This window comes from Microtus oregoni, unplaced genomic scaffold, assembly GCF_018167655.1.
Source record: "Microtus oregoni isolate MIOR12 unplaced genomic scaffold, Mior012 000006F_ref0000085, whole genome shotgun sequence".
Lineage (NCBI taxonomy): Eukaryota > Metazoa > Chordata > Mammalia > Rodentia > Cricetidae > Microtus > Microtus oregoni.
In genome coordinates, this window is record NW_024543065.1 from 4,629,895 (window position 1) to 4,642,043 (window position 12,149).

The window sequence follows — 12,149 nt, forward strand, 5'->3', positions numbered from 1 at the left end:
CACCCCTGCAGATCTCTCCAAGGCAGAACAGTAGAGCATCCAAGGAGGGGGCCCTCCAGTCACCGCAAGTCCCCTTTGTAGAAAAAGACTCTTTCACATCTTCCAAGAGGGAAAGCAAGGAAGGGCAAGGTGGTAGGGACAGTCTGTTCCCTAAGCTGTTTCAGCTGTCAGTTCCGCTATATGCTTAACTTGTCCCTGGCTACCCCATCACTGTGAACAGCCGCTTTGCTGCCTCACCTGGTCTCCCTCCAAGGTTTCACACTCGAGAATTACCAACCACATCGATCAGTACAACAGAGGCTAGTTACCAGTTGACAGACACATGCACACACAAGTGCGTACAGCAAGCAAAACTAAAATAAGTAGTGGCAAGAGATAGTCCGGCTAATACAGTGTCCTTGGGTTGGCAAGACAGCTCTGAAGGTAAAAGCACTTGTCACACAAAGCTGGATGCCTGAGTCTGAGCACTGGATCTCAAGATGGAAGGAGGGAACTGACCCCCGAAAGTGGTCCTCTTTCCTAAACATTTGCACATAGCACACTTTATCACACATGCACACACACACACACACACACACACACACACTCACACATACACACAAAGAATACACTGTTCATATCCAGTTGTGAAGATTCCACCTGATTTTCTTTGCAGTGGAGGAGTTTGTTGATGGGAATGTTTTAAGACCATCTGGGGAAAAGGTGTGTCTGGAAACTGAGGACATGAATGAATCTGTAAGCAGTCATTTCATATGTTCTAAAGCAAAGCAAAGATTAATAAATAAGAGAAATGTCATCAGGTGGTTAAATTTCTTGAAGGCTAAGACCATGATGTGGATCATTTTATTATTCTCTCATTTATCTTACTATTCGTGGCTTGCTTCTTTCTTTCTTTCTTTCTTTCTTTCTTTCTTTCTTTCTGTCCCTCCCTCCCTTCCTTCCTTGACATGTTTTGTAGCCCAGGCAGACTTTGAATTCCCTATATAGCCAAGGATGGCTTTGAATTTATGTTCATCTTCCCTGCATCTCCAGAGTGCTAGGCTTATAGGCCTGTGCACCAAGTTCAGTTTTTGTGCATTGCTGGGGATTGAACCAAGGGCTTTGAGCATGTTAGGTAAGGATGCTACCAACTGGCTTACAACACCAGCCTCAACTTATTTATTTATTTTTAATTGCCCACTCACTTCGCATACACCACTAAATTCCTGGAGGTGGTAAAGAACTTGTTCAATGACTCCCATGAGCACGGGCAAAGGCCCACCCAGTACAGCCTGATAGTGGCCTCTGAGGAATTGAAGGCAAGAGCCTCGGGGGCTGGTTTCTGTGGGCTCCACATAGCCAGGAACCCACACCTTCTTCTAGAGGTCCCTTCTCCCCTATCTATCTGCCCTCAGAAGTTTGTCTTTAGAGAACTGGGTTGGGCTTGGACAACCAGGCTATCAGGACATCTAATCCAATGCCAAAGGTACACACTAGCAGCTAACCATTTTGTTCAGTCCTTATCATCTGCCAGCTGCTTATCTTGTAAAGCTACTTACTCTTGACTGAAAACAACACCAACATCCTAGCCAGAAGGAAGCCAGACTTCATAAATACCTTCGTGATTCCTCTCCTAAATAACAAAGAAAAAAATGATTTTTCATTCTGTTGTGAATTATCTTTGACGGTGTATTATTTTTTCCATGGCGCATTAATTTACCACGTTGTGTGCATGAGTGTCTAAAGTCAAGGTTACGAAAGTCTGACCCAAAGGTAAGTATCCATTTGGATAGGGCATGTTTGAAATGATCTCTGTGAACTGATTTCACGGTTTCCTTTTTCTGCTTGCAGGTTGCAGCATGTTCACCTTCCTGACATCTGTCACTGCAGCCGTCAGCGGCCTCCTGGTGGGTTACGAACTGGGGCTCATCTCTGGAGCCCTTCTTCAGATCAGAACCCTGTTAGCCCTGACCTGCCACGAGCAGGAAATGGTAGTGAGCTCCCTGCTCATTGGGGCGTTCCTGGCCTCTCTCACTGGAGGTGTGCTGATAGACAGGTATGGGAGAAGGCTCACCATCATCCTCTCATCGTGCCTCCTAGGACTCGGAAGCTTGGTCTTGATAATGAGCTTGTCCTACACTGTCCTTATTATGGGACGCATTGCCATCGGGGTATCCATTTCCTTGTCTTCCATTGCTACTTGTGTGTACATTGCTGAGATTGCTCCCCAGCACAGAAGAGGCCTCCTTGTGTCCCTGAATGAGCTGATGATTGTCATCGGTATCCTCTTCGCCTACATTTCAAACTATGTGTTTGCCAATGTCTTCAATGGTTGGAAGTATATGTTTGGTCTTGTGATTCCCCTGGGGCTTTTGCAAGCAACTGCTATGTACTTTCTTCCGCCAAGTCCTCGGTTTCTGGTGATGAAAGGGCAAGAGGAGGCTGCCGGCAAAGTCCTCGGGAAGTTAAGAGTGATCTCAGACACCACTGAAGAACTCACTTTGATCAAGTCTTCCTTGAAAGATGAGTATCAGTATAGTTTCTGGGATCTGTTTCGCTCCAAGGACAACATGAGGACCCGAATCATGATAGGTCTGATACTGGTATTTTTTGTACAGACCACTGGCCAACCAAACATACTGTTCTATGCATCAACTGTCTTGAAGTCCGTTGGCTTCCAGAGCAATGAGGCAGCCAGCCTCGCCTCCACTGGGGTTGGAGTGGTCAAGGTGGTTAGCACCATCCCAGCAACCCTCCTTGTGGACCACGTTGGTAGCAAAACCTTCCTCTGCATTGGCTCCTCTGTGATGGCTGCTTCACTGTTGACCATGGGCATTGTGAATCTCAACATCAACATGAATTTCACCAATATCTGCAGAAGCCATAGCCCTCTTAACCAGTCCCTAGAGGAGCCTGTGTTCTATGCAACCGGGAACCTGTCAACTGGCAACAACAGTCTTGGGGAGCACTTTAAAGGAGTCCCCCCACACAGCAAGAGCTCATTCATGCCTATGGGACATAGTATGGAGCAGAAAGGGGAGATGACCCCCACATCTTTACCAAATGCTGGACTGAGCCAAACTGAACTCCAGGTAGTCACAGACCCTGCTGTTGTCCCAGCTGCTTACAAATGGCTGTCCTTGGCCAGCTTGCTTGTGTATGTTGCTGCTTTTTCAATTGGTCTAGGACCCAGTAAGTACTTCATTTTTTATTCCTTTTTCTTTTTCAATTGATAATTGCCTTTAATCGGTTCAAGCAATCTATTAAGATAGACTCTTGTAAGTACAAGGTGCAGATGAGCATGCTAGTGGTCCCTGATGGTCTGCAAAGGTGGAAAATGTGCCTCATGTATACCTCCTTCTGAAAAGCACAAAGCCAAGTTTGTTCAAAGGATTGGTTACTCATCACTGTTCTCATCATATGAGCACACTTTAGCACAATTGACTAGATGTGAATCAGACCTAGCAAGAGATTCATTGCTCAAAGGTATTGTAGTTCTTTTTGAATGCAACTTTATTGAGATCGCAGTATATTCTGATTCTCTTTATGGGTGGACGGAAAAACAATTGTGTAGATTTTCTGAAAGATATGATAATGATGAATTAGAAGTGAATGATGAGATGGGAAGAAAAATTTTCTTATTTCTTTGAGTAAATTTTTTTTTTTACTAGACCAGTTTCCTGGGGAATTTCATGTTTTTTCATTAAATGGGGGAATGAATGTGTAGTTAGTTCCATAGAACACAATGCAAATGGACAATTGACAGGGCCCTGCCTACAAGGCTCTTGCATTTTCTAGACTTGGACTGTGCAAACTCAGAGAGGCACTTGCTGAGATAGTTTGCTTATTTCCCTTCTGTAGTCTTTTGCCCCACAAGGACTCGCTACCTTTTTGTAGGGAGGTTGTGGAGGTAGTGTTTCTCTAACATTCTCTTCTCAGATTTGATCATTCTCCAACTGCCATCGCTTTTCTTGCCTTCCTCTTTTTCTCCTCCCTCTTCCTCCCCTTCCTCAATCCCTCTATTAAGTAGAGTTAATTTTGGAACTAACTATAAGGATCATGGTGATAAATGCTCTCTAATAAAGGGAACTGTTTCCAGTCTCAGACCAAGAGGCATGCATAGGCTCTCCATTGAAGAAGGGATTTCGTGGAGGAATGTCGTTTCTGGCCATGTAAAGGAGTTTCTAGAAAGAAGACATATCCTAGCCATCCACTGCTAATTCATTAACTATGTATTCAGGTGATGTCTGTCAGGGGACTTGGCTATTACTCACAGGGAGCCATGCTCGATGCTGGGAAACAGTCATGAACAGACCAGACCCTGTTCTCATCTCCTAAGAGACTAGTTGACTAGCCTACAGTATATCCCCTGTGCTGGCCTCTTATCATCAACCAGCAGAGTAGGCTTGCTTGATCTCAGTTAACTAATACTCTTGAACATGATGCTTTAGCCTCTCCTGCCCCAAAAGCTACTACCTCATTGTTTAAATTTTAGGGAAATGGGAGGCGGTGGCAGGGAGGAGGCAGAAATTCTTAATAAATAAATAAATTAAAAAAAATAAATTTTACACCTACTTCTAAAATATCACTTTCTAGATATGATTTATTTTTTAAATTCCAGACAAGTAGAAAGATCTGGTGGACCCTGTCCTGTGTCTAGTCAGCTGAAGCAATTCAGGACTAAGCAGCTATAACTAAGTTGAGTAGTTAGAAGGAGGCAATCTTCTGGTACCATACGTACATAGATTTCACCACATATACTGTCAAGAAGCAGATAGATTAAATATTATTATACTGTAGTATCTGATTAGTCTGTCTCATTATTCATCCTGATTATTAAGACATTATATAGCTTGTTTTCAGAAAGTTGTTCACCCATGATATATGTATGTGACCGCTCTGGTTCTTCAAACTAATGGCAGCTGGGGAACCATGATTTGTATATTTTTATTTCAAGAAAGACGTCATATTCTGTAGGATAATAGGTATGGGTGTTATCATATACTGAAGGACAATGTGACCTTGTTCGTAATACTTTCCTGTATAAGAAAGTACAGTGAGAAAGCTGGGCGATGGTGGCGCACGCCTTTAATCCCAGCACTCGGGAGGCAGAGGCAGGCGGATCTCTGTGAGTTCGAGACCAGCCTGGTCTACAGAGCTAGTTCCAGGACAGGCTCCAAAGCCACAGAGAAACCCTGTCTCAAAAAAAAACCAAAAAAAAAAAAAAAAAAGAAAGTACAGTGAGGTTTGTTCCTCTGATAAATGCTACATGGTGGTTATGAATCTACTGGGTTTCTTTGCCAGAATCTTTTGTCTTCTATGTTCATCATGAAACCAAAAATGTTTATTTTGTATAACTATTTTTTAATCCAATTCTTTGAATTATCAAGGGCTACCTTAGAATCTGAGAAAAATCGTAAACCAGGAATGCCTTCGTGGTTTTAACTTAAGAGACCCGCTTCAGCTGAAAGAGTTGATGCTGGTATCATAAGAGAGTCATTGATCTCGGACTGTTGGGATCAATCTATGTAGGGAGTGGAAGAAGCCCTGAGTGAGTGGAGTCCTGAGTGAATGAATAAGGCATGTCCATAGCTCAGATGCCAGTGGCCCACAATAAATTGGCAAAGCCATTACCCATCTGGGTCAGGCAAAGCTCTCCTCAAAGTCTGGGTCTGTGTGTTTATGAACCATTGACCAGTGTGTGCAACACCCAGCTACTGCAGCTTCCTCTTCTCTGTTTCCAGCTTGGGACTGTTCACCTACAGAGAGCCCTACAGAGACTAGCTAATTCCCACCCCCACCCCCATACTGTGCATAGTAAATGCTCTGAGGTTCAGGTTGTCAGTGGTTGGAGAATCTCAGCTCCACTCTGCCTCCAGCTTCATTGTACATGTATCTGTGTGTCTGTCTTTTCTTCATTTTCCTGCTGCCCCTCACCAGGGTTCAGAGACCCAAGCCACTCAGGACATGGACAAACCTATTCGCCATTAGAGCTTTTCAGCATGATGTCACGCTTCTCTCTAGATTTTGGGACATTTTGAATGCAGCAAATTCTCTGTTCCAGCGTGTCACTTGCTATCTCATTGCATTAGAACAGAGTTCTTCTCTGTAGGAAATCGAGTTTGATTTTTGGAAACAATTAGAACCTTTATGCTCCCGTAAAGGGTACTCTGCTCTTGTACCTTCAACTTAGGGTTAGGTATTGGATATGAAGGCTGCCCCCTCCAGAAGCTCATGTGTTGAAGGGCTTGGTCCTCAGCTGTGGATCCAATTTCCCTTTGGTCTTGAGAGTAAATGTTAATGAACTAGACAGCTTACTGTCACTATGCCAAAATATCTGAGAAGATCAACTTAAAAAAAGGAAAGACTCTTTTTGCCTCATGGCATCTGAGTTTTCCATCTATGATCACATGTCTCTTTTGCCATCGAGCCAATGGTAAGGCAGGGCATAGCAGGACAGACGGTGCACACCAAGGGAGGTACTCAAACAGAAAGGCAGGAGGAAGCAAGGATCCTAATATCTCCTTCAAGGTATATCCCTAAGGCCTAGTGACTTTCTGATAGGTCCTGCTTCCTAAGAGGGTATACCACTTCCTAATTCCACCGCACCATAGACTAGAAGCAAGCCTTGAGCACACAGGTCTTTAGGAGACACTGCAAACTCAGACACACAGTCAATTATTTTTAGCTCCGTCCTCTTACTGAAGAGGCATTAGAAGTAAGAGTGAGTAAAAATAGTGTATCATCCTCCTGTATCCACCACAAGAGGCACAGTCTGTCTCTTCTGAAGACAGGCTATAGGTAGGTAAATGTGTGCTTCTTCTGAGGCTACACTGTCAGGAAAAAAATAATGATTTTTTTAAAAAAGTTCTTTGATATACATCTACTTGGATAAGTGACCTTAAGAAAACACTGAACATCCGCATCAGAATTCAAGTTCAACTGATATAACAGGACCAAAATATCAAAAGCTAGATCTTTCTTTCTTTCTTTCTTTCTTTCTTTCTTTCTTCTTTCTTTCTTTCTTTCTTTCTCCTCTTCTTCTTCTTCTTCTTCTTCTTCTTCTTCTACTTCTACTTCTTCTTCTTTCTCCTCCTCCTCCTCCTCTTCTTTTCTTCTTCTTCCTCCACCTCCTCCTCCTCTTCCTCCTCCTCCTTCTCCTTTTCTTCTTCTTCCTCCTCCTCCTCTTCTTCCTCTTCCTCCTCTTCTTCTTTTCTTCTTCTTCCTCCACCTCCTCCTCATCTTCCTCCTCCTCCTCCTCCTTTTCTTCTTCTTCTTCTTCCTCCTCCTCCTTTTCTTCTTCCTCTTCCTCCTCTTCTTCTTTTCTTCTTCTTCCTCCACCTCCTCCTCATCTTCCTCCTCCTCCTTCTCCTCCTTTTCTTCTTCTTCTTCCTCCTCCTCCTCCTTCTCCTCCTTTTCTTCTTCCTCCTCCTCCTTCTCCTCCTTTTCTTCTTCTTCTTCCTCTTCCTCCTTCTCCTCCTTTTCTTCTTCTTCTTCCTCCTCCTCCTCTTCTTCTTCCTCTTCTTCTTTTCTTCTTCTTCCTCCTCCTCCTCTTCCTCTTTCTCTTCCTCCTCCTCCTCTTCTTCCCCCTCTTCCTCCTTCTCCTCCTCTTCTTCTTCTTCTTCTTCTTCTTCTTCTTCTTCTTCTTCTTTTTCTTCTTCTTCTTCTTTTTAAAAATGCTTACCAGCTAGAGCTCTGTGGTTCTAGATGCTATGATGCTGCCCAGGGCCAGGTTCTGGGAACCTATAGCTTCCCCAGACCCTATGTTAGGTTATGCTTTAATATTGACCCCTCCTTTGTCATGATGACTGTTTAAATACGGAGATGCATTTAACAGTGGCGCCATTCTTTCCTAGCAGCTAGTGAGCCTTTCAGAATCAGCATGCACAGTACAGCCCGTTAAAGGAATGTCAGGTAGAGAAGGGCGATGTCAGGTGGGTCATCCATGGCCAGGTGGGTCATTGCAGTAGAGTGGGACCACTCCGGGTGATGAATAGACTGGAATTTTTTATTACACCCTGCCACTACGTGTGTGTGTGTGTGTTATGTATGTTCATGTATTCACGTGTGCTCTTGCAGTCTTGTGTGTGAGTACTGGGCCATGTGTGTATCGCAGCATTCATGTGGAGGTTGGAGGACAACCTGGGATGGCCGCCTACACCTCCTACTTTGTTTGAGACAGAATCTCCTGGCTCTTTTACAATTGCATGTTGCAAGGCATCTGACCCATGTGCATCCTGGGCTTCTCCTGCCTCCCCCTTGCATCTTACTATATGAACACTGGGATTGTAGATGCTTTGCCTAGTGAGCCATCTCCCCAGCCTGTAAGGAATTTCCAATAGGGGTCAGGCATCTCAGAACTGGGAGAAGCTGAAGAAGCAAAGGTCTTGGAGAGAACAGGAAAAGACTTAGTAACCAGGGCCCCAGAGGGAAGCTGGTAGAGACATCTGTGGAAGGCTGTGGACTCTTTAACCATGGCCTGGAATATCTGCAGAGCAGAAGAGAAGCTTAAGTCAATAGGCTGAAGCAAACTCGAGTGGACTTGCCGTAGCAAACGTAGAGTGTCGGGGAGGGAACTGCAGCCCGCTCCCATGTCTGCCCACGCCAGCCCTCAAGATGCTGGCCATCTGCAGAGAAATGGCCGCATTTCTCCTGTTGCTTGGCCTTGGCCTTGGAGAAGTGCTAAAAACAGACCTGGACAAATTTTCTGTTTCCTGCTATCTGTAGTAAAGGGACCCAGTGGTCAACAGCATGGTGTCTCAGCTACAGTGGTATTGAGGGCCTTGCTCCAACCAGCAAGCTTGGTCTATGGTTTTACTTTGAGCTTCCAAACTCATGCATATTTGTCTTTCTGAAAACTATCACTCAGGAATGCATAGGAAGGGGATTCTGGGAAATGTAGTCCCATTGTAGCTTAAGTGCTGCAACACAGAATCACCATAATATAATCCATGGAGTAAAAGGGAATAGATATGAATATGAAAAAATGTATTTCAAAAGGTTAAGGATGGAACTTAATCTTTTGGTTTTTAAAAAATAAAATGCTAGTTGTCAAAATGTATGACTAGCTTTCATTCTATCCATTTCTATAAAAGAAGGTGAGGTCACTTCATTCATATCTCATGGCTTTCCTCTCTTTCGCTGGAAAACCAAACGCCGATCTTGGCTACTGCACTGCACAGGTTTTGGTGTTCGTTTTCTCGGGGGTGTTAATCTTCTCCCTTAGGCCGATGGTTCTCACTCATCTCCAGTTCTCCATTCACTCACGGCTTCCTGTTCCATTTTGCCCCACGAGTGTGAGACTTTTCTACCTCAGTGCTTCGCGATCAGCCAAAGACGAAAGACCAGGACTGAATTCTTTTTCTTCTTACTTCAGGGCCCACCAATCCTTCCCTGTTTCTCCATGGTGTTGCCGCACCTGCAGCCACTCAGGGTTGATTTTGGAGGTTTTTCTTAGTTCAGTCAGTGACCACATACTTGGGCTTTCCCTCAGCAGTGGATCCTGTATTTATTGCTTCTTTTCTATTTTTGCCCTCCTCCTCTGGCCCTGTGTTTTTATTACTAAGTTACTGGGAGAGTCTCCCAGGCGTTCCATGCCAGGCCTGACTCACATCTGGCCATCTTTTTTTGCATGCCAGCTTTAGACTGTACCAGAGAAATCAACTCCTTGCCAAGATAAAAAGAAGACAATAATTCTTTTTTTTCTTTTATGGGAAGGACATAAGACTCTGCAGAGTATTCTGAGGTCACGCCAGTTAAGGTCTACAGGCCCAGATTCCTTGGGCTCATTCCATACTCTCTTCCATGCTCTCGCCCATTCCTGAAAGGGGAACTCAGTTTCTCGGGGCCTTCTGTCCCCTCCCTGAACTGTATCCGTGCATCTGTGTGGTTAGTGACACTGGTGACTACAGCATTGTGTTCCGGAGCTGTCATTCACACAGATGTATGTTGAAAGTCCACACAGTGTGCACAGTAAGTGAGGTGCAGGCATTGTGTGCTGAGGTGAGGTTTCGCCCATTAGGACTTCTTTATCTTTCTCCAGTCAATAAACCCAGAAGGCATGTAGTGTCTTCCCTCTCTACTCAATCCCAACCTTTCTACCTTTGAGGTTTCATGAAAATCTCCTCCATGGAACCACTCCAATTCTTAAAGGGCCTCTGTGTGTATGAGCTATTAGTGTATGTCTCATGTAGAGTTACTAAGTTCTGGGATACAAAGTGTCTGAGTTAAGAGATAGAAAGGAATTCGGGGTTCTAATCCCAGACCATTAATTTGTTGACTTGCAGGCCACTTTTCTACTCTCGGTTGTTTCTGGTCTCTAAAATGGGCGCAGCAGTGTGGTGTCTTCTAGAGAGAGTAGGTGCATGCCAGGTGAGCCCGTGTGTTTTTGGAAGCTACAGAGCACAGGGCCAATGGGAATGACAGTGCAATGGTGTAACTCAGTCCTTGAATGACAGCCTGTATTGCTACTGTACATCCCTGTTGGTTTATTGATCGGAGAACATTTGGTAGGTCATATGTTCCTAGAAAAAGGAAACCGCATCTTGTGTTTTTCTCTTTCCGTCCTTTACATGTGAGCACCTTATAAGTCTGATTATAAACCATGCGAGGTGACATTTGGATTGTGAAGGGAGACGGGGAAAGACATGTAAACTAAGATGCAGTGCAGGAAGGAGCTTGGAGTCAGCTCAAGTGGGTGGGTGAAGTACCCAATAACTTAGGAATGCTAAGGGCCAAAGCAAGTCCTCTCTGCCAGACACCATCATGAGGCTTTCTGCAGAACAATACAGCCCTTGGGCATGACTTTGAAAAATCAGTTTTTTTGACTATAAGAAGCTGGGAATCAGTCATGCTCAGAACCGCACGCGGGAGGCAGCTAAGGCACGTCTTTTGTTACGTCCAAAGAGCTGGACACAGAGTTCTGAAAGCCATCCTGGATTTTCTTGGACACCTTTGCTTTTTGCCACAACATGGAGTAGTTAGTCTTTCTGGGAATTTCTGGGTCCAAAGTAGTGCTACTGGCTGGGGAAGCTGAGGATGGAAGGTCCTTAGTGTGTGGGGAGGGAATTTAACTCTGTCACACATCTCATAATATCTAAGAATGGCAGCTTCAAGACCTGGCTTGGAGGTCCCATGGGAGACTGGGTCATACTGTGACAGAGTCCAGCATCTGAATCAACCCTCCTAACATCAATAATAACATTGTACTGTGGCTTGGGGATAGAGATTTTCCTATTGTCTTTAGGAGAATCTAAAGAACTGTCCTTTGGCCAGGTGGTGGTGGTGCAATCATTTAATCCCTGCACTCGAGAGGCATCCAGGTGGATCCCTGAGTCTGAGGCCAGACTGGTATACAGAGTGAGTTCCAGGATGTCCAGGGCTACAGGGAGAAACCCTGTCTAGAAAACCAAAATTAAGGGCTGGAGAGATGGCTCAGTTGTTAAGAGCTCTGACTGCCCTTTCAGAGGTCCTGAGTTCAATTCCCAGCAACCACATGGTGGCTCACAGCCATCTATAATGAGACCTGGCGCCCCCTTCTGGCATGTGGGCACACATGGAAGGAATGCTATACATATAATAAATAAATCAGTCTTTTTTTTTAAAGAAAAAGAAAACCAAAATAAAAAAATTAAAAAGTTTCCTTCATTTATTTTGTAAAGAACTAGCCACTGATGTCTATACTTGTGCTGTGATTTCTTTTTCTTTCCTAAAGAAAGCATGCCATGGGGGCATTCCATTTCAGTATTCAAAATCATGCTGTAGAGCTTTGGCATACACTGCAAGAACCAGCTAGAGCTTTAAATATATTATTAGGAGCAAGATTTTCATACCAGGTTTTGAACACATTATAAAACGTATTAGCCCAGTGTGATTATTGCTCAAGTATGGAGTTTAGGGAGTTTATTACTTGTAAAACAAACAAATCCTTTGTGTAAGTAGAGGTGTAAAGGGGAAAATACTTGCTGTTCTAAAGCAACATTGAGAGGAAGATTAAATCATCCTTATTAAATCTCCTTAAGTATGAGTTGGCTAAGAGCAACATTCTTTCATTGTATTAGGTCATAGCATGGCTTCCTTCTGCCAGGAAAGGGTTTCTGTTTTTAGGTTCAAGTGGATGCCCCAAGTCATTCCACTCCCAGGTCCTCTGGTTTCCTAACTGTGCAATAACA

General features: G+C 44.2%; 1 protein-coding gene across 3 annotated transcripts in view; it reads left to right on the forward strand.

Moving 5' to 3' along the window:
- Slc2a12 (solute carrier family 2 member 12) overlaps positions 1–12,149 on the forward strand; it is a 64,859-nt gene that overhangs the window by 14,812 nt on the left and 37,898 nt on the right. For all 3 annotated transcript variants that reach the window (XR_005974515.1, XM_041653589.1, XM_041653590.1), the window contains exon 2: positions 1,831–3,171. Coding sequence is in view for 2 of the 3 variants with exons in the window: in XM_041653589.1 (XP_041509523.1) it covers positions 1,831–3,171 (1,341 nt within the window). In the remaining variant the exon portion in view is untranslated. The remainder of the gene's footprint in view (positions 1–1,830; positions 3,172–12,149) is intronic.